The 26,373-nt window shown below is 41.3% G+C and overlaps 1 protein-coding gene across 5 annotated transcripts in view; it reads left to right on the forward strand.

Annotated features, from left to right (window-relative positions):
• Ctnnd2 (catenin delta 2) overlaps positions 1 to 26,373 on the forward strand; it is an 810,313-nt gene that overhangs the window by 585,584 nt on the left and 198,356 nt on the right. For all 5 annotated transcript variants that reach the window (XM_028767562.1, XM_028767558.1, XM_028767559.1 and 2 more), the window contains one exon: positions 18,502 to 18,715. In XM_028767562.1, coding sequence (XP_028623395.1) covers positions 18,502 to 18,715 — 214 coding nt within the window. The remainder of the gene's footprint in view (positions 1 to 18,501; positions 18,716 to 26,373) is intronic.

A 26,373-nucleotide genomic window follows, 5' to 3' on the forward strand; every position in this document is an offset into this window, starting at 1 on the left:
CTGACCTTCGTACTTCTTCATGCAGAGCCGATGATTATTTGTCTAGAGTCTCCCAGACCTAAGTTCGGCCGTGCCATTTGAAAATTAGTTCCTCTAGCTTCCCAAAGCATCCCAGTGGTTGGAGGACTGGAAGATGATATATAGGTCACTACTGTGGAGACAGGAGTTTGGATGTCAGAACAAGAGGGCACAGCAGTCTCCTGCTGCCCACGGGTGTGAGATAAAGAACTGCTTTGTTATCTATGGAAACACAAGTGCTGCTCATGAGAGTGTAACCTGGGACACAGCCACAGCTCGGAGTATTAGCTTCCTGCTGCTGCTATAACAAATTACCACAGATCCAGCTGCTTCATATTAAATAAAGTTGTCGTTGTAAAGGTCTGGAGGTCTTGAGTCCAAAATTGGCCAGTTTAGCTGAAACCTAGTGCTTAATAAGCAGGTTTTATGTTCCTTTTCATAGAAATTGCTGTGTAGAGGCTATTTGCTGCTGCTGCTGTTGCTGCTGCTCCCTTCCTTCCTTCTCCTCCTCTCTTTCTTCTTCTCTGACTTCTACTGGTTTCCATTGGTTCATAGCACCATCACTCTTCCAATCCCGCAATCTCTAGTTGAATCTTCCTTACACTGCCATCTCCCTGATTTAATGTTTTAGCTTACTCTATCACTATGATGCTCGGCCCAGGAAGTGTCACTATTAGAAGTTGAGGCCTTGTTTGGGTAGGTGTATCACTGTGGGTATGGGCTTTAAGACCCTCAGCCTAGCTGCCTGGAAGTCAGTCTTTCACTAGCAGCCTTCAGATGAAGACATAGAACTCTCAGTGCCTCCTGCACCATGCCTGCCTGGATGCTGCCATGTTCCCACCTTGATGATAATAATGGACTGTACCTATGAACTTGTAAAGCCATCCCCAATTAAATGTTGTCCTTTTAAGAGGGCCTTGGTCATGGTATCTGTTCACAGCAGTAAAACCCTAACTAAGACAATCACATTAAAAGTAACTTTGAGTTCTGTTGGTTCCATCAAAGCAGTGCAGTATCAGTCTTTATTTTGAAGCCAACTGATCACTACCTCATTCCATCAGTAATGTGAACTCTGCATTGTCAAGTAGCATATTCACAGACACCAGAATTATACCATGAATATCTTAAGGCACCAGGAATAGGAGCCATTGTTCTTAATACTGCAGCTTCTTAGAGCAAAGAAATGTTTCTCTTAGGATGAGCCCTGGGAAGTTGTAGCTCGGAGAGAAGATTCTCCTGTAGCCTTGTTTTGTGGAGTTGCCTTTCCTGAGATAAGCTTCAGGACTCCCTGACTAGGATCTGGGCATAAGTCTTTTCCTTCATGACGACTCTGTGGTCTTCAGCATTAATTGCATTGATTACATACCCCAACGCTCAGTATGAAGAATCCCTTTTCAAAGACTTGACTGAATGATCAATTTCCCTAATCTTCCCATTCGAGCTTGCCATGTTCCACCCCTGTAAGTCTATATTAACAAACCCCATGCAGTTTTTTAATATCGCCAAGAAAAAAACAGAACTGATGTTTTCTTACCCCTGCCAGATTCTCTGGCTCTAGAATTTTTCTGCAATGAACATCCTAAGAAATGAATCAATAGATGATAATTTGTTTTGCAATTCAAATTTCTGTTTTAATATTTTAATTCTGTCTTCAACCCAGAAGAGTGACAGCAGAATGTGAAAAATTTTTGTTATGAATAATCCACCTTATTGTTCTGACTTTTGTCTGTGTCTTTACCCTATAACCCAGGCACACCTCATAGAAATCAGAATTCATGTATAGATCTGAGCAATACCGATTTCACATGATTTTATATATTTTTACATTACGGCAAACAAGACATCTGCATATCTATAATTAGATAACATATTCAGGATCAGCCTCTGTAAACAAGACGCAGGTGCACGGGGTACACAAGCACAGTGGTGGCATTTACTTGTGGCAAAATTACTGTTGCTTCGTAAATGAAAAAGTTCTGAGGAAAAGACTTTCACATATGTAAAATGTTTACCTGAGCTCTGGCTACATTTTCAGGATTGTATAATATTCTAAAACTATGAAATAGCTTCTTGGGCACTGAAGTCTTTGTAAGATACTGTTTTGCTTGGTATATGTGTTCCAAAAGGGGAGACTTGACAAATAGAGAATTACTATAAAGTTTCAAAGTTGAAGGTTAAAGCTTCATTCTTCAAACAAGCATGAAGTGTTTGTTCGGTGCCAGATATTCCTCTGGACCTTGAAGAATTGAGTTTATTGTTTCAGGTAATATATCTGTTCTGACAAGGCTCATGTCCCCTAGACTTGGGATGGAAGCAGAAATTCAGGGGTGCACATAGAAAATATAATCAGGAAATAAGTGAGAAGCATAAGGAGGCCTAAAGAAGGGGACCTGAGGCTGAGGAAGGAGTTCCAGGTCTCAGTAGCCTTGCAATCTTTCCTACGGAAAGCGAGGCAATCTATAGCCCTTGTGGACTGTGTCTGTATGCACAACAGTGTCCAGAACCTAGAGAAACGAACGCCAAATGTAGTCAAAAGAGATGATGGCAGAGAGAAGGCAGGGGAGAGTGGGCAGATCCAGGTCAGGGGTTGATTATCTTCTGAACTGGGATGTGGAGGATTTTTGGCAGTGATTGACATGTCTGATTATGTGTGTTTAAGTAAAACAGCTGTAATTCCCATGCATCCATAATTTATAACCCAAACATTCTGCACTACCATTCTGCTTTGTTACATATCCTCAGGGTCCACCAAGCAGTTAAAAACTCAGTGTGAACCTCTCCCTGCCTTTGAGCTTGAGAAGAGAGAAACTTCATTCACCAGCACAGAGATCTCACTGGACAATTCTTGATAAATTAAAAAATAGAAACCAGGTCACTTGTATAGACTATGCTCGTTTAAATGCATAGCTAGAAAATCACTCAAGAAACTTGATAGCTTAAGCACGGGATTTTGAACATTAAAGATTTTGAGTTCTTGATAAACCACGTGATTCAAGAGGTGAGGTTTGAAATCCGAGTAAATTCAGAGCATTTAGTTGCTTATAGTGTAGGTTGCAGACATTTGATCTGATTGTCTCCAGTGAATGTCTTTGAACTGAAGTCATCAATGGAAAGAAATAATTGTTTCTCAGCTTTGGTGGCTACTCTATCTGTCGGAAAGCTGCACACTTCAGGGACCTTGCAAGTGATGAGTTAAAAGAACAAAGAATATCAGTGTTACTGATATCAGTGAGAGTGACTCATTTTTAATTGAAGCAAAATAAATGAGTCACTCTCATTGTGGTGAGGAAGGAGAGGCCTTTTTTATTTTGTCGTTTAAAATTATATATCTGTATACATATGATTTGTATTCTATAAAAACATGTGTTCATATGATTTATATTATATAAATACATATATGTATATAATACATAATCTTATATTATTATAAATATGTATGATAATTACTTTTCTATCTGTGATAAAATTCTATGACAAACGTAACTTATAGAAGAAGAAATTTATTTGGGCATATGGTTCCTGGGAGATCATTCTATCATGGTGGTAATCACGGCAGCAGGTGGCAGTCATGGCAGCAGAAAAAAATGAGAGTTCACATCTTGAACTTCAAGCAGGAAGCCAGGAGTGAACTGCAATACCACCTGATTTTGAAAACATCAAAGCCCACCCACTCCCAGTGACACATTTCCTCCAGTGCGGGACCAACTCCAGATAGGGTCCCACTAGAATCTCCGGCTCTGCTGAGGACGGGGTGTGAACAGCCGCTGCCTCTGCCCATGAGTGGTCCCAAAGGATGGAATGCAGACAGGGAGAGTCCACTGAGGCCTCTGTCACCGCCAACTGCGTCTCTGCATCTCTGCGGTGGAGAGGAGAAAAGCGTTACAGCTTTTTGAAGTGTCCCGGTTCGGCACCAGCTGGCCAGCAAAGAGAGGAGGGTCCATGACAGAAGCTATCAGACAATGGGATGAATCTCACAGGCACTTCACTTCTGAGTTAGGCTAGATATATACAGTTTGAGGTGGGTTAAGGTCTGGCAGCAGATAACCCCTATTGGCTTGGTTTGAAGCTTGGGGATGCCTCATCCGCATGTGGGGGTGCTACTCCTACGTGACCGATGACCGTAGACCTCTCTGTGGGAGGGTCTGTGGGGGGAGCTGAAGCTGAGAGAGCCAGAGGCCCCGGAAGAGCTGAACGCCTTCCGTCCCAGGAGGTTCTCCTCCGGGGTTCAAAGCTCATTCAATCAGGCGCCTGGCTGACTCTCATAGCTCAGTGCCCCACACTCCAGCAATGCCACACCTCCTAAAAACAGTAGAGGTAACACTCTACTGTTGCCTTCTGTGCTCTGGAAACAGAACTATCAAATTAAAAATAGCAATAACTTACACAGTTGAGATGTGTGGAAACCCCCACATTTGTGTTAATATTTATAAAATCACAGATGTGAAAGGTGGGAAAAATAGACTCTAAGACTCTACACATTCTAAAATAAAATCACGGAGTCACTGGCGTGCCTTCCCAGGTAGGCTGTGGTCCCTGAAGCTACAACCTCCGTCTCCTCCTCCACTCAGGAGCCTGACGCTGCTCCTCACAGGCTGCTGCCTCCAACACTTCCATTTTTGGGTGGATGTTAGCATCTTCCTAGTGTTTCCGGGGCCCTCGATATCTACCTCTAGGAAATGTTCTGTTCAGACAGGTGCCATTCATCACCCCACCTGTCTCTTCTCCAACCCTGAAGTCACTCAGTGTGCCCACAGACTGGAAGGAACTGGGGCTGCTAGCCAAAGGTGCTTGCTGTAATCATGTGACTCGATTTGGTTCTCTGCTTTTCTTTTACCCAGAAATCTTGAATTCTGTTCCACTAGGAATCCAAAGCATCCCCAGTCATTTACCAATTTTGAAATTTGAAGATCAGGAGAACATACTGTCACCTAACACTAATGCCAGTCCCTTTCCCCAAGGCTACCACGTGAGTGCACGACACAAAATGTGTGGCTTTCTGCACCCAGGTGGCTCCGTGGACAAAGGCTGTTTCTGTCAAGCCTGAAGGCCCAAGTTCAAACACCCAGAAATGACATGGCATTGGGGGAGAGCTGATCCCTGCAGGTTATCTCCTGATTTCCATAATGTACACTAACACGTGTGCATCCACGTGTATACACATGCTTCCATGAACACAAAGAGTAATTGTAAATGGAATAAAGTTTGGACCTGCTATACCATAAGCATTTTAGAGTTTACACAAGGTTGCACAAGGTTTGCCTCTCTGATAGCCTTTCAGTGGTCTCTGCAGTACAGTCGTTCACAGTGGGATCCCCCAGTCCCAGTCCCACACAAACATTTAATAAATACTCTTTCTCACCATAATTTAATTCCTTGGATATTGGTTATTAGTGTGACAAAAAAGAATAGGTTTTTGGAACATGTATGATGCTTCATAACTGCACACAGGAAGGGAAAATAAATAAGTGTATAGCATGAAGACCTTTTCCATCATGTAATTCGTATAATAAAGCCAATTTTGGGTGTGATGCAATTTCCAGAGTTTTAGTGAAAATCTTACTTGAAGCAGCACTTCTAAAAAAGATATGTAATTTTAAAATAAAATAACCGTGAAGGGATTTTTCTCTAAGCATCCACCACCGCTTTCAGTGAAACGTGTTTCCTTTTCTTTAATATTTATCATCAGTTAAAACTGTGGACTATCTGAGACACAAAATGATTTCTCTATCATCTTTTTTGAGAGATGCCATTTTTCCATTTTGCACGGACAAGGGAATAGTAATTTTTTAAATGCATGCTTTTGTGTCAACACAATGAAATTTAAATGAGGGGCTGTGTCTCTCATAAGTGCCTTGCCATCTGTCAATCAACCAGAAAGTATGGCTGCGATGATTATCAACAGCCTGTTTATGAAAAATGAAGAGCCACAGATCACAGTCAGCCACGATTCCCTCCTTTAAGTCAGACATCATGCTTACAACCCTATCTACCAAGCTGGTCTGGAATCCGACACTGTAGGCATCTTCCTGTCCATCATATGGAAGCTGCTGGATTTCTCTCTCTGAGGTGGGCCTAGTGCCTTTGCCTGGTACCTATTCTGTCCTCATTCACATTCTCTACTTGGTAAGGGAGTATTTTAGAGCCACTCTGCTTACTTGCTCAGAGTAAAGCCAGCACCCTGTAATCTCCAAAGCCCCCAGATCCAGCCCTGCAACTTGATGCCACTTCATAGTACTGACACCTCTCTCTCTCTCTCTCTCTCTCTCTCTCTCTCTCTCTCTCTCTCACACACACACACACACACACACACACACCTCCTTGCTTTTCTCAGTGACCCTCATCGCTTTCCTTCATCCCCTGTTTATACACACCCCTGAAGCAGTCTGCTGCCCACACCCTGGTTTGGTTCTATTATCTTTTGGGTTGTTACCTCCCTCATATTGGAACCGTACATGCAGTATGCCTGACCTTCTGTAAGGGGAGCCTGCAAAATGACAGCTGGCTGGTTGCCAGCTTCCAGGTAAAGCTGCCCCCAGTTCCACTGTTCATTTGTCGTGTTTGCTGCTTTTCTGGCTTTTCAGTCTCTTCGTCCTGGCTAACTAGGCATGTTGCCTCTTTAAATGGAAAGTCTTGGCCATCTAACTCTTCCCCTAAAGGTCAGAGAGAAAGACGGATCAAATAAACAGTGGCTTGACCCTTACAAAACCCAAAAGGCTTCGGGAGAATATCTGTGGGCTTCCTATATGCTGACCTGGTTTAGTAGTTTTCAGATAGGTTGTATCTCTCCCTTCCTATATTCTGACATGGTTTGGCAATTTTCAGATAGTAAGTTGGTATCTCTACCTTTTGGAGTTTGGATCTTTGAAAATCACACTAGTGCACGCTCAGAACTCTGCCCCATGCTAAACCACAGGTGGATTTCAGTGTTCTATACACAAACCTGTGAGAGTCTATGTGTTTCCCAATGAGGAAATGCACAACAGTTTGTCACTGTTAGTTTGAAAGGATAAATGTTTAGGACTCAAAGGAGATATCTAATGTTTCTTCCTTAAGGTCAGAATCTGAAGAGGATTTTGAGTCGACACTTAATCTTTGAGTCAGTTACAAACGTGAGCCTGCTCAGCCTTGCCCGTGTTGGTGCTGAGAGATGGGGCGGGAAGGGAAGGAGAGAAAAGACAGTGACTATCTGGGCCGTGAGTCAGATGAGGGTGTCTCCCCACCTCAGCATGGGCCCTCTGATAGTTTATGTCCCAGTCTTCCTCAAATGTCTAAGATTGGTGCTTCTAGAACCCGAAACCCTGAGGCAATTCCTTGTATCTGCAAACAAGAACGGTTGGCGGGGGCGGAATGGATAAGCTATTTATATTATTATTTATGGCATTTGTGGGGTTCCCTGTTTATCTCTGGAATCATTTTTATGTTCATCCCAATTAACTTTAGCTTATTTGGTTATTATGTTTAGCTCTTGGTACACATGGCACGTGACCACCTCCCGCCTGAGCCTTCTGTCATGTAACTCAGTCCTCCCGTATTGGGTTTTAATGTTGCCTTTTATTGCACAGTAGATTCTAAGCGCAGCCAGTGCTTTTCTTCAACCATCCCTCAGTCATTTTGACTCTGTCATCAATACCCCGATGTTTTATTTATTGAAACACTATGCAATATTTATCCAAGAGATAAAATAATCCTTCTCCTTCCTCTTTATTGAGATGGTCTTTATTTTTATGATGTGTGGAGACTACAGATCCAAAAAAAAAATTCACTTCGATTTAAATTTTGCTAAAACTGTACATAAATTTTAGCGAACGTTGACTTTTCAATATCTAGTCTTTCCATGTATCATCCGAGCATCTTGTTCTATTTATTAATGTACTTGCTTGTGTTGCTTAGCAAAGCTGTCTAATTCCTTGCACATGGTTAAAAGAGTTTATTCGAAGACTCGGCCTCACCACTAAGAAGATGACTAACAGTTAAGACTCATATTGTTCAGTATAAAGTAGATTGGGGAAGTGAAAAGAACTTTTAAGTAGTGAATGGCATAGAGTGCCTCTTGCTCACCTCAGTTCAGTGTAAATTATTGTGACCTCTCAGACCACATCAAGTGAACATGCAAAGTCGCTAACCCACCAACCCTAAGCACCACCCCAAGGCCCCTTTGTGGATAAGCCCTCAAAGTATGTGGGCATTAGAAGCATAAACTAAATTCAAACCTTGATACCCTGCCTACCTCAGCCTCCTCATTTAAAATAGCATCATAATCCTTTTGTCTATCACTTTCAAAGCCAATAATCTCCCTGGTCTGTCCCTAATGCTTGCTGATATGGAGAGCGTACATTGGTCTTTCAGTCTAGCATTATTATGCCTTTTATGTCAGCCTTAGCTCCCCCAGCTTTATCCACTCAAGCCTTTTTCTGATGCTATTCTGCTTCATGCTTCATGTCTATCTTTCATCTACCTATCTATTATCTATCATCTGCCTATCTATCATCTATCTATTATCTATCATCTATTACCTGTCTGTCATCTATCATCTAATAATCTATTACCTATATGTCTATCATCTATCTATTATCTATCTATTTTATAGGTAGGGTTCATGCGTCACCCTATGGCTCCTCACTATGTAGTCAATGCAATTTCTAACTCGAATTTCTTTTATGCTAGTTCGAAGAATGGAACCTGACTTTCCCCTGCTGTGTGAACCTGTCTTCATTAATTCCAGGTTAAACTCCTGCTATTTTAGGACATCTTGACTTTTTAAAACCCATGGATCTTTGGGGATTTCTTCTCGTCTCTTCTTTCCTTGCTCTCCATTGCTGGTCTGTCGCCATGCTGGCCTGCTGCTTGGTTATTTAGACTGTGTTCATCCATCCATTGTCTTGTAGTTTCCCTATGATGTTTCACCTGTATTAATTCTTCTATATTTCATTTACTGTCACTGTGTCCAAAACAACTTTGACACATGAATTGACTTTGGATTAGAAGAACTTTAGTCTTTATCCCTATGTGGGCAAAGGAAAGTCTAACAGTCATGAAAGGTTTCAGGAATGTGGTCCTTCAGACACGTTTATTTGCAGATACTCCTTTGTCCCTCAGTGATCTATTCAAACTTCCTCTCACAAAGTGCTTGATCTTGGTTTACGTCTACAGAAGCCTATATATTGTGGTCTGTTTCTTTATTGAAGTTGTGATACTTTTTAATACACATAAATATATGATAACTATCGAGACAGACACAGGTAAAGAAAGTGTTCCGTTTTCAACCTTATTAAGCTTATGTCTTGCTGGATTCTCTAAGCAATTCCTAAGGCATTTTCAGTGGATTGTTGTCCTGGTCCAGCAAGGCATTAAACAGGGGTCCGGGGAGGTCACCTGAAAGGGGGGAGGAACAGGCAAAGACACAAAATTAGCGATCTGTCTATAGTCTGATCAAATTGCTGATTTTACTTTTTTCACACAGGGAATATATACACAAAAAAAAGGCAGGACATGGGGAATTGGATGACACAGGAGCGTAGGTGTCCAGGGGGAATACAGATATCTTCCAGAACAGAGTGTCAGCTGGGTGAAGGTTCAGGGGACAGATCACTATGACTCTGCCTATGATTCACTTGTCCTTATCTAAGTTGGTACTATCCACCATGGTTACCTGTCTACAAGGTCTATGATTATCCAGCCTGGCAATTTTCCACCGAAGCTGCTTGTTTACAATAACTTCTAGTCATCTGTTTCAGTGTATTTCCACAGAGACCCAAGACATTGTGTTAGCAGGGAGGTATGTCAGGCCTATTGCTGATTTTAGGCCTATGGCTGATTTTAGGCCTTCAGTGTATAAGCAGAGCTGCCCCTGACTGATTGTGATCATTGGGAATCTATTTTCCAGTAGGCTTATTTCCCTACTTCACTTTTTTCAGTCTAAGGGACCATTGCATCCATACCACAGCTCGACAATAAGGTTGGTCACCAGCATTTTCAAAGTTTCTCCTTTGAAGTAGGATGATTCTTATGCTTTGTAAATACTTAACAGTGACATTTGCTATGTCAAATTCAAAGTTTGAAGGGTCTTCTCACTGAGCCTTAAAGCAAGTGTTCTCAAAGGCAAACTTAAGCCCCAGACAGAAGCTCAGGAAAAGCAGCTCTAAGAACATCCCAGTCTCAAGGCTATGTCCCATGGAGAAATGTGTGTGCCTTCCTGGTAGGGCAAAACCAGCAGTTCTCTGACCCTGGATGATTTGAAGGCAGGAGTCTTCTGGAAGAAAGGAGGAGATAAGCAAGGAAGACTTAAACCCATGTTAAGCACAAGTGCAGTAAGATCACGTCTCACCTTGAAGTGAGCTGTCAAGGACAAAGCCTTCTTATCATGTTCTGTACATACAGAAGAGAACAGGGAGTATACGTGCTTCTAAGTATTGGATGACCGATCGTCCTGGGTCACATAATAGTCCATCTGTCAGTCTCCATGCTGGGGATCCCTCTTTCCTACTCCTATGTCCTGAAAAGAACGCGCGTGCGCGCGCGCACACACACACACACACTACACATACTACTATGCATTCTTTCCAGTTTACTGTTTGACCCTCAAAAAACCTAGACATCCTATCATGGGACACCCTGAGACCTCCTCAAATAACATTTGGGAAAAGAACTTAGGGAACCACCTAATATTTTTTTTCTTCTATTTTTTTTTAAAAGGAGGTCCTTCCTCAACTGCTTTAAATAAAGAATGTTGAGACCGTCTTTGGGATTGAGTAATAATGGTGACTGAGGACTGCAATGAGGACATGAGGTCACAGCCCTCAGGGAGATGCCTTGAGTTGCATTTGACCCCTGTGCTTGGTTCATTGGCAGACAGCAGACTGCTCCTACAATCACACCTGACCTTAATGCCTTCTCACACAGTGCAGCTGAGCAGGAACCTTCACTGTGGTCATTGTTAGCAAAATGGAAGGCAGCACCCTGCAGTGCACGGGGGTGAGAGCTGGGAGGGATTTCTTCGTGGTATTGTGGGTATTTTTGTGCCTTTTAAGTATCTGATATAAGTGTTTCACCATGTGGAAGTCAGTGATTCATGTTCGGTCCAAAATACAGGGTTTCTCCTTCTCCTTTATCTCCATAAATGATGGGACCCTGAGATGATGTGAACTTGAAAGTTAACACAGTGGTAAAATAGATCATTTCAGAGGTTCTCATGACAAACGGTTTTCCTTAACCAGTTACAGACAAAAACCTTTACTGATATTTACTGGAATAGCCGCCACTTCCCTTAAAGGAAAGGTAATTTTAAAAGGTTAAAAATGTCAGAGCCTCTTTTCCAAGGTATTCATTCTTTCTGTCACATGTCCCCAAAGCAGCGTCTCTGATACTCTTTTCTGATGTCCATGCCCTCTGAGGAAGGACAGGTTGATGGCTTTAGAGTGTGCATGTGTTGAAACCTGTACAGGGTGACAAGGTTTCTATGAATTATGGAGACTTTCTAGTGGATGCTTTTGTGAAAAGAAGAAAAGAAATATTAACGCATCTGTGGAGTTGGTTCCTACTCTAGCATACCCCTGGGCTGTCTCTGAGAAGGTAGGGCAGAAGAACACATTGCAAAAGTCAACTAGTTCTGTGCCAAATGCAGGTAAAGATTAAACTTGAATCAGTATGCTCCCACCACCAAGGTGCATGAGCAGTGCCTGGGGAGGCCTCTAAGACCCTTCTGCACTGTTTAAGTTCTCAGTGGGGTGTCAGTTGGTACATCTACTTATTAGAAGTTACTTTGTTAATGAAATGAAAAGTGTTCATCTCTTTAGCCTATTTTCTTACTTAACAGAAAACACTCTGAGAATGAGAGTCTGAGTACTTTTTGAGTAATCCCAGCTCTTGAGAGGAAATACTTTTCTTAACTATACAGAGAGGTCAGGCATACTCAAAATTACTCAGATGCCTTTAAGAAAATTTATTGTTATCACGACAAGAAAAGTGACTATTACACTACCTTTAAAGTATAAATTAATTGTTTTTATGTTAGGAATATAGCTAGCAAAACAGTCTAACTGGACAATATTTGTACATGTACAATTGTTTCTTAAATGACCAGTACAATCAATACCATTGATTAGAACAATAAAGCCCATATTGATTTCATTAGCTACATACCAGATGGGATTTTGAATATATTAGATGACATTTTTAATTTGCACTAAAACCACTTTATAAAGATATAGCTAGGAACTGCATTTCTTTCACTGACTACTAAATGTTATACTCTTCTATTAATAAATTAATTTACATATTGACAAGGTATTAAGTTCCATAGAAGAACCTTTAACAAGATAGTTTGCAGTTATAGTTCCTTGAAAGATAATCTTTTTGTAAATATTTTATTTCCTTGAGAGTTTTGTGTTTTATGTATTCTAATGGTATTGCCTGTTTCCCCTGTTTCCCAATGGCTCCCGATCCACACCCACCTCTACCAATCTCACTTTGAGTCTTTGAATTTTAAAAATAGTAATTTAAAAAAATCATTATGTCTAATTTGTGCTGTTTGCATACTCTTAGGAATGGGGCCATCCCATAGACCATGGCGGTCTGACCTGGCAGGGTCATGTGTTTAATGAAACCTGACTCTCTCTCACCACTTATGAACTGACAATAGATCCTTATCTAGGGGTGAGATGTCATGCCCACTTCCCATGCTCCATGCCAGAATCATGTCTTAGCTTGAGCTTGCTCAGATCTTGTGCATGCTGTCATATGGACATATCACTATATGCATAGATTAGTGCCATCTCTCAACCCTCGCCACAGAAGATTCTGCTTACAGTAGATAGTTATTAACATGGAGACTTAGAACTGGGCAAAGTGAAGAAAATAAGGAGCCAGGTTGTGGAAATGCATACCTTTACTCCCAACACGCAGGAGGCAGAGGGTGGTAGATCTTGGAGTCCTAGGTCTACAGAGAGAGTTCCAGGACAGCCAGAGTAACACACAGAAACCCTGTCTCAAGAGGCAAAAACAAAAGAGATGGGGGTAGTGGATGGAATGAGAGGAGACTATAGAGTGCTTAGTCCAAATTATACATCTTATCACACCACACCCACTCTACTGGGTGCGAGGGGGCATCATAGAAGAGAAGGTAGAGAAACTATAGGGGCCAGAGATGGTGGATGACTTCAAGAAAATAATGATTCCTGCACAGAGAATGCTTACTGAGTTCTTTGTTGAATAATTCACACTTTATATCTGATTTTATCCTGAAACCAACTCTGTGAAGCATTGCAGTGATGTCATGTTTATAGATAAGCAAATTTCTAGAAAGGTACAGAGGAACAACAATTTAGACTCTAGGGTGCCATAATTCTCACACTGTGCTCCATCTCTGATACATGATATAAAAACAAATATAATTCATTTTGATATACCTGTTAGGCAAAGGAAGCAAATGGTTTCACACAGTTGCAAGGAGAAAAAGAGTGAATAGAATCTCCCTCGAATTCTTTAAAATAGTCTCTACCATATAACTAAAGCACATTCTGGCCTTTGTGTAGTATACTTTCTTATTATTCAGAGGTAAGTACATGGGCCTATGTTGATTCAGATTCTTCAGGAACACCTATTTCTTCACTGATTTAATTTCATGAGCTCAGAATTCAGGAGCATAAAGTTCTTGAGTTCAAAACCAGCCTGAGATACTTAAAAGGTAAAGAGAAAAGAAAAAAAAACAAAGAAAAGTATATCCTTTCTGTCAACAACCCAACAGGACATTTCAGGACAATAAGACATAGTTTTTGCTTCCATTAGCTAATTCACGCCCCATCACTGGAGGTGGAGGCCATCTGCCTCTACCCTTTTAATTCTTGATGGACCAGATTCCAGCTAGACTCTAACAAGGAAGATAAGTAGATATGAGATATTGACATAGAAACCATTGACCAAAGATATCATATATCAAAGAGCTCTGTGATAACCAAAGTAAGGCCAGCTATCTGGCTTAGGAATAAAAACCCTTTGTGATCATTTTCTGATTCTATCAGGTTCAGAGATGTAGTCTATTCAAATGAAGCTGTGATTATCCCATCTGTATGTCAATATTGATTTTATTCAGCCATTTGCATTGGCACAAATAAATGTGACTTATCCAGGAAATCTTAAATGAAGGGAAATACGATGTCATTCCACTGCACACTTACCGAGTGGTGAGAATCTAAGTCCTGAGCACTTCAAATGCTCTGTGATCATGGAGCAACAGGAAGCTATGCACACTGGCACAGCTGCTTGGCAGGGCTATTTGGCTGCATTTACAAAACTGTTTATTTTCATAAGATTCAACAGTCACTCTCTTGGATGTACCCAGAGGAATTCAAAAGTTGAGTACATACAAAATTGAGCATATGTTTAGTTGGCTTTGTACATACTTTCCAAAAAGCTGGAAGTAACCAACACAATAACAGCCTGTCTAATAGAAAAACAGATAAATTTACTATACTATATCCAGAAATGGGAGTGTGCTTCAATACTAAAAAATGGGCGGAGTCAGCAGAAGACAGAGAAGAACCTGAAACACATACCAACTGTTACAAAAAGAAGCCAGCTTGGACATGCCATAGACCACCCTTTAATCCGTAATAAATATCAATTCACTTATGACTAATGTGATAGATATTTTCCAACTGAATTTTATTCTATTGTTGTAATATATAGAACATTACATATTAGCTGTATTGTAATCATTGGAAATCTAGTCTTTTAAGATTTGGCTTTTAAAGATTCATGCAGAGAGTGTTGGGGAGATAGATACCTCAGTCGGTAAAGTGTTTGCTAGGCAAGCATGAGAACTTGAGTTCGGATCCCTAGTACCCACATAAGAAGCTGGGTATAGGGCTGTGCATATGTAATCCCAACCCTGGGAGGGTGTGACAGACCCTGGGGCTTGCTGGCCAGTCAGCCTAGCTGAATTCATAAAATCTATATTCAGTTAGAGAGCATGTCTCAAAAACATATTGTAGAGATTGGAAAATGTGATTGTATAAGACACCCAACCTCACCCTCGGGCCTGAGCACCACACATTCACATGTGTGTAACACATGTGCACATCCCGAGTTTTAAACAGAATTGATCATAGAAGTAAGAGGAGAGGTAAACCCTCCTGCAGTGACAGTGTGTAGATGTAAACCTCACCCCAGTCTGACGGAGGTTGAGTGAAACCTCACCCTAGTCTGACGGAGGCTGAGTGAAACCTTACCCCAGTCTGATGGAGGCTGAGTGAAACCTCACCCCAGTCTGATGGAGGCTGAGTGGTCAATAAGGAACGATCGATGGAATCTGGACTGTATATTACTCTGTGGGATAGAAAAGAAAAAATAAAAACAGAAATAAAAGAGGTTTCCCAAGAGCTTTTCAGAATAAAACTTTTATTACTGTTTAACATGGGTGTGTTTAAAGTCTTAAATGCTTTCAGATTAGGTACAAGAAGAAGGGGGAAGGTTTGTGAGTAAGCTGGGCTAGAGGGAGACAAAATCTAGGAGCTAAGCAAAGCAAAGAGGAAGTAAATGCAAGGGATGTGGGGAGGGAAGGGTGGAGGTAAGGGAACAAAGTACATAGGCAAGGTCCTGCCTTACAACTTCCAGGATTCTAGATAGAAACTCTAAAGTTAGGCCAGAAAGAGGTATCAGTTACTTTCTGTTGCAATGATAAAAATGCCGTGAATAAAAACGACTTATAGAATAAAGACTTTATTTTGTCCTACAGTTATATACAAACACACACACACACACACACAGAGAGAGAGAGAGAGAGAGAGAGAGAGAGAGAGAGAGAAACAGAGAGACAGAGAGACAGAGAGAGACAGAGACAGAGTGTCAGAGTCTGTAACTGCAGGGAGTCATGATAGCAGGAAGTTAGAGCAGGTTACCTCTTCAGCCATATGAAGAAAGAGCACACTGAAATGTGGGAAAAAGCTGTAAAGTCTCAAGGCCCGCCCCCAGTAGCATACTTCCTCTAGCAAGACTCTGCCTCCTAAAGATTCCAGAACCTTCCTCCATACAATGTCACCGATGGGGACCTAGTGTTCAAATACATGACTCCCTGGGGGCCATTCTCATTCAAACAGCAGGAGTCTCATATTCTTAGAGAACACTCAGCTGCTAGAAAACAAAAGCTTTTAATTTAGATGTTCCGAGTAAAAATGACAAAAGCAAAAGATTATTGCCCAACTTGGATCTCTCTAGATAGATTATATTAGAATGTAAAATCTAATAGTAAGTTTGAGTATATGGCGTTAATTAGAACCAAACAGAAAAGACTGCCCCTCATTTTATTAGTAGGGGTTCACAGTACATTCATTTGAGTTTGTTTTCTCTTATAATGAGTTGAAATAATATTTTTGTTTATTACTTTATTAAGTCACATAAGTGCAAAGAACATTATCACAAATTAAAAGACGGTTACAAAATTAAAAATTAATTAGCTGATTGATCTACTTGCACTTTTAGTATCTATGCCTGACAGGTTCACTAATGATTAGATTCAGTTCTTCTTTCTCAATCATCATCTTCATCATTATTTCAGAGAATTGTAAAGCACAGTACGCACATGAGAATACACACAGAGGGGAAAAAGGACATTCTGTTGACCCTTTCCGTACCCATGGAATACCCTCTGAGGTGAGGTATTAAGTGACTGGGGCCATAATACAGATGTACTCGGTTCATGTCACACACACAGCTGTCTTCATGCCGCCAGACCAGCCCAGGGAAAAAAATGTTAAGGCAGGACATCATTTCTGGTCCCATTGTTTCTTTTTGAAATCAATCCGTACTCATTTGAGCCTTCCAGGGTATCCTAACCACCTGCAGGCATTCAGATAGTTCGAGGGGTAGAACCCTACATTCATTCAGCAGTGCTTTGCCCAAAGAGGCCTCCCCTCCCTCTTCTCTCAGGCTTTTCTCATGGGACACATGATACACAAGGCACACACATCATGCCTTCCAGATTGAAGAATTTGGGTTCTGTGAGCACTGTAAGGCTTTCTTTCTTCTCTTTATGTTTGCATTTTGTGGGTGAGTGAAAATGCTTGCTGTGGGCTTTTAATGAATCCTGAGCGTTCCACCCTGCGTGCATGAAGCCTGCCCTCCTTGTGTGTGTAAGCTGCTGTAGGAAATGCCACAGGAGATCCCTGCATACATCCTTGACTGCTCACAAAAGGACCCTTTTTCTCCTTAACAGGGCATATTACTCAATTTTGAACAGCAGCATTTTAGCAAATCTGTAGAACCCAATGCAGCAAGCCTTATATTAATTAACCCTCCACATTCATTCAGCATGTATGAGGTGCACATTTACTGTGAGCACGACATTGCCCTTGAGATAAAACCATGTTGGGGAAACAAACGAAGAACACAGTCCTATGAGACCTTGGAATGATGGTTTGCGGAGTAGGTGGGCTCAGATTGCAACTTGGAGTGGTGTGGTTGAGCACCATGGAGAGTGGCAGGATGCAGCCATGTGTCCTAGCACATCTGTGGGATGAATACATTTTCTGGAATATGAAAATTAAATTGTGGAGGTGTCAAGCCTTCAATCCCTAGTAACACTAAAGTATAAAGAAAGGAAAAAAGATGTCCTCAAGAGTGAATCAGGTGACTTCACACAAATGCAGCAGTGTTCAGGTGACGACTTCATGTAAAAGCCTGTGTATTGATTAGCTGCTTTGTTCTCCTTTCAATTTAAATACGTAAGTTTCACACCACCCCACCCCACCCCACCCCACCCCAGTGTCAATGGGTAGTAAAAAGAACATCTATCTGGAAACATATCACCGAAACATTTCTTGTATTTATCTCTAGAAGAGTACAGTTTTTTTCAACAAATAGAAAACTAAAATGTAATAGTTTTCATTGTTGTTAATCAAAGACTTAAGTAAGACATGCCACCCTTGGTCACCCATGCTGCGCCTCTCATTCTGAGTGACCTTCTTACATTCCCCAGAGCTCCTGAGACAAAATCCCTCTGTCACTTACATGAGAGTCTCATTTAGTTCCTGGGTCTGTTGTGTGTTCTTAGCATTTTCCTGTTAAGTAGAATACTTTTCAGTGTTTCCTGTATCAATACTGCTTGACCTTTAACTCAGCAGTAAAATTTAGTTAAGTCTCAGGAATGGTAATTGTTCTAAGTCCATGAACATGCAACAACTTTTTTTTTTTTTGTAAAAAATAAAAGAAAAGTCTGAGGCACCGATTATGAAGTTAAAATCATCTTTCAAGATTCTGTAATTCTACACTAGAATTTCTTATCAGTCCTTCGTTCAATTTCTTATTGGTAGCATGCTAGAGTGGTTGCTGGTAATGAAATCTAATAAGGGCACTTAGTAATTTTCTGTTCTTTGATAAGCCTTAATTCGATTCGTTCAGTTGTCTGCAGTGGGTTTTCAGAGGAAAACAATGTTTGGGCTCAGGCAGGAACCTGAGTCTCCAAGGCCAAAGCTATGTCCCTTGTTCTTTCAGATAAGGAGACAAGGAGGGATACAGCTCCTAGTGGACCTGCTGGATCACCGGATGACAGAAGTCCACCGTAGTGCCTGTGGGGCTCTGAGGAACCTGGTGTATGGGAAGGCCAATGATGATAACAAAATCGCCCTGAAAAACTGTGGTGGTATCCCAGCGCTGGTGAGACTCCTTCGCAAGACCACAGACCTGGAGATCCGGGAGCTGGTCACAGGTTAGACATCTTACTCAATGATTTATCTGTTTTGTCTCAAGAGACTTGTTTCGGTTTCTAACACATTAGCAAATGCATAAACCAAACATTATAAGTCAAAGCCTCCCAGTGCTGATGACCAATCATTCTCCACTGGTATTTTCAAATGACTGAGTAAAATACTATCAAACACATATAGGTTGATCTTGTTCAATTATTACACTCCAGGAAGTATACCTATCACTAAAATTCTATGATCTTACCTCAGTCTTTGTCATTTGCTTTCGAAGTAGTTGAGTATCTTGCGGAATCCACAGGCCATCATTAGATTAACATTAAAATGGCTGGTAAAAGGACAAGCCATTCAAGCTTTTGGCAACAAGTCATATGTTCTGGTTTATAAGTGCACTGAGCATATTGTACTTTTAGTGTTAATTATTGGGTAAAACATCCCATGCACGCTGAAAGTCCCAGGGCTATATTACTGAATATCAAAGAATTGTTCGAAAGTTCATCGGAATGCCTTTCTACTTTCATAGAATTTTGGAGTTTGGATTTAATAATAGTAGCTTGTAGAGCAATGATGACATAAGGACTGAGAATGTTGAAAAAACATTCAGCCCGTACCTTTCTTGGACTCATTGAGCAGAGCAACCGTTCACCATTAGCTCCTATCCCTTACTTGGTGAGTGTGCCATCTTAACTTGTTGCAGTTCGACTGACGTACATGTCCCCAGTGTGGGATTCCAAATCGCTCTGATGTTTCCTTCTCTTTATCGTGCTCACTGCTGCTGTAGATGATGTTTGGATTCTGGTTCCTTAGAGTAACCCTGTAAGCAAGTATTTGACAAATGAATTGCAAACGCGACTCTCCAAAAAGTCTCTTAATTATCCACCGTGCCATTGTGTTGACCTTCCATCTGAAAGTCTCCTGTATCTATCTCTGCTGATGAAGTATGTGAAGGACGCATAGCTCAAGCTACAGAACCACCACAGGGCACACGATGTTCCCACTCTAAATCCATTTCCTTGTTTCCTTCCTTCAAGGGATGTTCCAGCTCTTCCTCATTCTTTGCTAAGTTTAAACTAGAACCAAATTAGTTCATTCTTTTTTTTTCTTCTTTTTTCATTGTCTTCTCCTGTAACCCTTACTTGCTTGACCCTTACTTGATTGCTGGCTTTATTTCATTTTCCTATAAGTAGAGAGCTTTCCTTGTGGAAGTAAGTATTGGCCGGAGTTGGAGTGTTATTAAAGTAATGTTTCACACTAAACTCAGATGGGTCATGCAAGGTAAAGTGGTCATTATGAGTGTTTTGTGATTTTGAGGACTGTTTTAAGATGAGTTACATAACTTAATGTATTCCCTGCCATTATGGTGTCCCTGCTATTATGGTTATGCAAGTCCATCCATCTTTATTTTCATGGTTTGTGTGTTAGCTGGTCATGCCCAGAAGAAAAGGATTCAATATGTGTGTTGGAAACAGGATGATTGGTACATAAAGATTTTGCAACTGGATGCACAAAGCTGGAAGGGAGGAAGCCTTGCAGAATGTCTTCTGCAAATGCTGTACCTGTCATTTCATGCTGAGAAAAGATTTGGAGCTTAGTCAACTTTATATTGTCTCCAACACAAAACCGTTATCCGGAAGCCACCTCAGTGGCATTTATCCCATTACCAAAGAAGCTGGGTGAAAGATTGAGGTGTCTGATGACTTAAGGATGTAAAATAAAAAAATGCAAGGGCCTCCATTGCATGGTACATGAGTGGCTGCTGGCATTTGAGGTGGTTATAAAGGAGTTGAGAGAAGCTGTAGCTTGCCCTGACTGCTTTTGGAAGATTTTGGAGACCATCATTTTAAGCCCAAACAGTGATAGAAATGTCTTTCTAAGCTCCATTCGGAAAGATGAAAGATACATCCTTAGAAGGTCAAGAAGATTCCACTTGTGGCAAAGCTTGGGCTGCAGGGAGGATGTGGCGCTTGGCATCCAGATGGAGACCTCTTCTTACTCCACTTCTCCAGGGGAGAGCCAAGCAAGCCTGTCCCCATTGCAGCCAAAATTTTCTTCACTTCCCTCCCGGAAAAGAACACTGCCTTTGCAAAGTCAGTGTATCAGTTATGAGCACTCAAAGTTCATTGTAGATATTCTCTGCCTTCCCATCGGTAAGGGGTTATATTCTCACAGTGGCTGGAGTTAGCACTGGAAGGTGCTGTTAATGAAATGGCAGTGCTTTCACCAGAGTACCGTCCCGCAGAAGAGAATGGGAAGGAGACACATATGACCGGCTTGTGCAGACATGGGTGCTGGGAGCACAGAGCCTTCTGAGTTTCTCCAGACAAGGGCACCAGGAAGGCTGCAGGACTCAGCTGACTTCTGTTTAGACATCACCACCTCCCTCCCTCCCTGAGGAAAAGGAAAAGGAAGTGAGTTAAATGTATCTCAGGGAGCCTTAGAGACAAATTTTCATCTTCAGCACCTTGGTCACCTGCTCTGAAGAGCCTTTGGTGCCGCTTATAGAAATTTTCTGCTTATAGAAATTTAGCAACTGGCAACTAGAAATTTAGAAATTGGCAACTGCAAGATCCTGCTTAGCAACTGCAGATAGACTCAAAGCAGTGTACCATATCATCTTAAGAATAGCAGGGAGACCATAACTCAAGCAGTGTACCATATCTTCTGAAGAACAGCAGGTAGATCATAATTCAAGGCAGTGTACCGTATAGCCCATGACATGTTTCAAGGCACAGGCCAAGAAGATTTTGTACTTTTCCACCACCTGGCCCCTCTTACCCCCTCCCCTTGTAAAACATGCTATAAAAAAGCATTTCATGTTCAAAAAAAAAGAAATTAAAATAAATTATTTAAATAAAAAAAAAAGAAAGAAATTTAGCAAGTACTTCTCACTGGACTCTGGAGGAGGAAGTAGGCTCAGATAAGAGTATTCACATTTGGGCTAATGCAAGGATCAAGGTAACCACAGCCAAGGAATGTGTGACTTCCCTTTTGTCTTGGTAATCCTGATAAGCCCCCAGATCTAGTGACTCAGGGACTTTGTTTATTGGTTTGTTTGATTACTACCTGGTGTGATCTCTTTGTTCTTTGCCTTATTTAATTACCTTGTCTTTGATCTGAGAACTGACCCTATTCTCTGCAAGTACCTAGAATGGTATCAAAGCTGGCTGGGAAAAGTTAAAGCCGCTTCAGCCTCAGCACTGACTGGAGTCATGTTATAATGTTTGTCTAATTGTCCTTGTCTTTTCAATCCTCACTCCTGCACTTGACACCCTGTCGACTGACTGAACTGGCTTGATCAGTCTGCCAGAATGGGCTTCAAAGTGTTGATTCTCTCAGCTCCCAAAGACCTTGAGGAGTTCAGTATTTTAGTTCAGTAACTCAGTTTAACCTGAAGGTCAAGGAATCCTCCATTTCTCCCTTCCTCTATTCTTGTTCACTCTCCTCTAAGACATGTATCTCTATGCAAATCCAATGATCTCTTTGATAGAGTAAGCCTGCTCGTGTGCGCTCAAGAACTTCATCCCTTCCATTCATCTCTCTGGCTCTTTAGAGTGTACAGGTGTTAGATGTCCTGCTAAGCCATGTTAGCTAGCTAACTCTCCAACTAGAACTCACAGCCAGGGTGAAGTCCTGCTCTGAATGACCAATGCCTGGGTGTTATTGAATGCTAAATACGTAAAGACACATCTTGACAAGTGTGTTTACATTTTATAAACTTACTAGAGGAGCAGTGAAGAGGCCAGTGTCTATGGAGGGAAAAGAGATGTTTGCTTCGCTTCCTTTGCTCCAAGGTGCCTCCACATCTTCTTTTTGGAATGAGGTCAAATGGCCATGTGTGGATTAAATAAACTTGTGCCTTTCAGTTCTCCAGGAAGCATGATACAGAATCCATCAAGAACTCATGACATGCTGTGTTACAAGAGTTCCTTTATGTTAAGGGAATGATTTCTGTCTCATCCTTCCTTCTGCCTCTGAGCTCATACATGGGAATAAACTGCATTGGAAAAGTCTGAGGAAGTGGAGAAGGGGGGTTCTCTAGCATTGTTCCATATATATTTATATACTTGGATGTGCAAAACTTTAAGATGATTAATTTAGTGATTTTTAACATGTTTTATGAAATCTAAGTCTTAGAATCAGCCTATGTGTCTAACAGCAGAGAAATTAGTAAACAAAAAGTTACATATATATATACACACACACACACACACACACATACACAATGGAATTTTATTCTTCAGTAAAGAACATTATGTTATTCACAGGGAAGCAGGCATAAGTGGAGATTATCATATGAAGGAAATTTCATCAGGTCCAAAAAGAAAATTATTACCTTTTTCTCTTACCTGTAGATCATAGAATTTATAAACATACATAAAATTGTATACATATGTATATACGTCAGAAAAATAGAAGTGAACTCTCTAGGGAAACAAAAGGGAGTCACAGGAGAGGGCATGACATGCCAAGTGCCTTACACACTTGCATGAAAATGTCCATATGAAATGCATGCAAACAATAGAAGGCTAAAATAAAGCAATCATCTTGCAGTCCTTAAATTACTTATTGAATAAATCTTGAAAAACTGTTGGAACAGTGATAAAATGTTAAAAATAAAGGTTTCTGCCTGCAGCACATAGTCATATATGTTGGAAAACAACTGCCCTCCCATCTCACAGGCAGCATAGGTTTTGTCTGTGCCTCCTAGGCCTGGGAATACATAATTTTTCTCGTGTGCACTCATTATGATGAGGTAATGATCAGCATCGTATTTAACCCCAGTTGAAGTTATTCTCTGCTGCCCATCACTCACAATGCTTGGGACCAAACGAACCAATTAGAAATGTTGTGTGTCCTTTGGGCTTGACTAATGTAAGGTTTTTTTCTCACTCTAAATGTGGAAATAATCAACACAAATTTTGAAACGCACAACTGGAGTTTTGAGACTGCTTCACAAATCACCACAAAACACTGTTTACTGAAGCATAAAACTTGGTAAGTTATACATTGGTTTAAAGCAAGCATCCTTGGGAGCGTCACTCCTCCAGCCGTAGGGGTTATTCTGCTTGTGCTGTGTGTACCCAAATAGTCCTTCTTTTTAATTAAGAAAACCAGCCACTGACTCAGCCTTGCCAGTAATTTATTTTCCTTTATTGGTTTTTAAGTTGCCCTACAAAGCAATGAGTTTCAATACAGCACTTTCATATATAAGATGTCATGTCATAGGCCACATCCTTTGTCCTCCTGCCCACACTGCTGCCCCCTCCGTCACCTTCTCTTTTTACTTATTTTAGTTTATAGTCATTGTTTTTGCCTTCACGTATGTCTGTGTGAGGATATCAGATCCAACTGAGGTTGCAAATAGTTGTGAGCTGCCGTGGGTGCTGGGAATTGAACCTGGGTCCTTTCTTTGGAGGACCAACCAGTGCTCTCGACTGATGAGCCATTTCTCCAGCCCCCACCTTCCTTTTTAAAATGTATTTATTTCCTCCACATAAATACTTCCGTTTTCTTTCATTTTATGTATCGTATTAACTGTTCTTGTTCCCCAAATCTAATACACAGCACCCTAACTCATAGCATCTGTTCCTGGATCTCAATACTCTCCTCTCTGGTGTTTTACTGTCTTACATATTCCTAAAAATGAGCATTCAGGAGATGTAATTAAGAAAGTATCCATTTTAAAGTCTATGATGTAATGGAACTATACCGGATGTGGAAATTAAGGTAGAAAGTTACTATCTTTCTTAGGAATATTTCATAAACTTAATTTTATCTTTGATATTATAAGATTCTGTGAAGGTGTATGCTGATATATTTAGCTGCATGCTTCTTTTAAAAGTCTTCCTTGGTGCTGAACACTTCCAGTTCAAAGAGTGACCTTCTCCAGTGCTGAAGTATTACCTTTTTAAAAAGCACTAATTCCCACGGCCTCCTTTCCCTGGCTTCTATGTAATAAGTCAGATTTTGGCTCTCAAGTTACTCTTGTCCTTATGTAATTTGGAGACCTTTGCCATTTCTATTACGTGATCTCTGAACAACTTGCCCTGCCTGACATGTACTTGTGGTGTGGGTTTTCCTCACTGTGTGTGAGCCACTGTGTGTGAGGAGGGTCACAGAGTAGAATATGATCTCAGTGCCATTAGTCTAAGAATGTGCTTTCTCATCTCGGAGCCTCTGTTTATGTTTTCCTCATAATGCTGTTCAAGAATTTCCCTAAGGATGTTCCACAGCGTGAACTATCTCGCTCTTCCCTAGCATTCTGCTTTCTGTGTGGGCGTGAATTTCCCATCAGTTTTGCAGGCGTGCTTTGGCTGTGACAATGACCCTAGACGTGCTAGCCTTTAAGACAGAAGGAAGTTGACGTTTGCTGAGCTCCACGCATGCTAATGAAGCGTACCAGCTGCGTGGTGAACTTTTACTCAAGGTGGACTAGTAGGGCTACACTCTGTGGTGAATAGTCTTCAAACGTCTTTGTTAGGTATGCTTTCCTTTAAGACTGAATTTTGGCTAGGGAAGGTTTTTAGCCCACACTTATACAATCTTTATTTATTTATTTATTCATTCATTCATTCATTCATTCATTTTTCTGAAGTTCTTCGGCGTTCTCATTTCTGCGTAAACTGTTCTGGCCTACACATCCCTGCCTGTGAGTCTTCCTTGCACTTATGTATCTGTGCTGAAACAGGGATTAGGCCACAATTTCTATCAAAATCCATCACAGCTTCTCATTGTCTGTCTCCTTTCCATATGCCACATGCCTGCCTTCTGTGAAAACCTTCCTAAAGGTACACCAGGACAGCCAGACAAGGAAATAGAGAACCCTGTATAGACCCTAGCCCTCACTGGCTCCCCCTGCAGCCCAGATAGTCCACTGAACTCCCTCTGAGCCCTAACTGGCTTCCCACATAGCCTCGTCCTCTGAGCTCCCTCTATATGCCTGTTGTTCACGTGGAGTGAGATTTCTCATCAGCTGGAGTTCATCTTTCCACTCTCTGTTCTCTTTCTAATTCCATAACATTCCTGATGAATAACGTCTTCCCTCCATGAGTTCCAAACAGTTTGACAGATAAAACAAAATAGAAATATTACTGAATAGAAATATTAGTATACCGGTTGGAGGCACTACTCCAGGTATAACGTCTGATTGAGCTTACTAATTCAAGAGATGTCTGGGCCGAAAGTTAGTTAGCGGAGATGCACATAAGGGGTCATTTGAAAGAAAAAACAAACCACGTTTTCACCAGCACCTTCTGTGCTTTCGACATTTGCTTGTTTGCTTGCTTGATTGTTTGTTTGTTTTTAGCTTTGCTGTGGATTGAAGCCACACTCCATTATGCTCTACCACTGACCTACACCCACTGATCTATACCCACTGATCAACACCCACTGACCTACACCCACTTACCTAAAACCACTGACCTACACCCGCTGACCTACACCCACTGACCTAAAACCACTGACCTACACCCACTGACCTACACCCGCTGACCTACACCCATTGACCTACACCCACTGACCTACACCCACTGACCTAAAACCACTGACCTACACCCACTGACCTACACCCAGTGACCTACACCCATTGACCTAAAACTACTGACCTACACCCGCTGACCTACACCCACTGACCTATACCCACTGATCTATACCCACTGACCTA

This window comes from Grammomys surdaster, unplaced genomic scaffold (assembly GCF_004785775.1).
Source record: "Grammomys surdaster isolate TR1022 unplaced genomic scaffold, NIH_TR_1.0 174, whole genome shotgun sequence".
Taxonomy (NCBI): Eukaryota; Metazoa; Chordata; class Mammalia; order Rodentia; family Muridae; genus Grammomys; species Grammomys surdaster.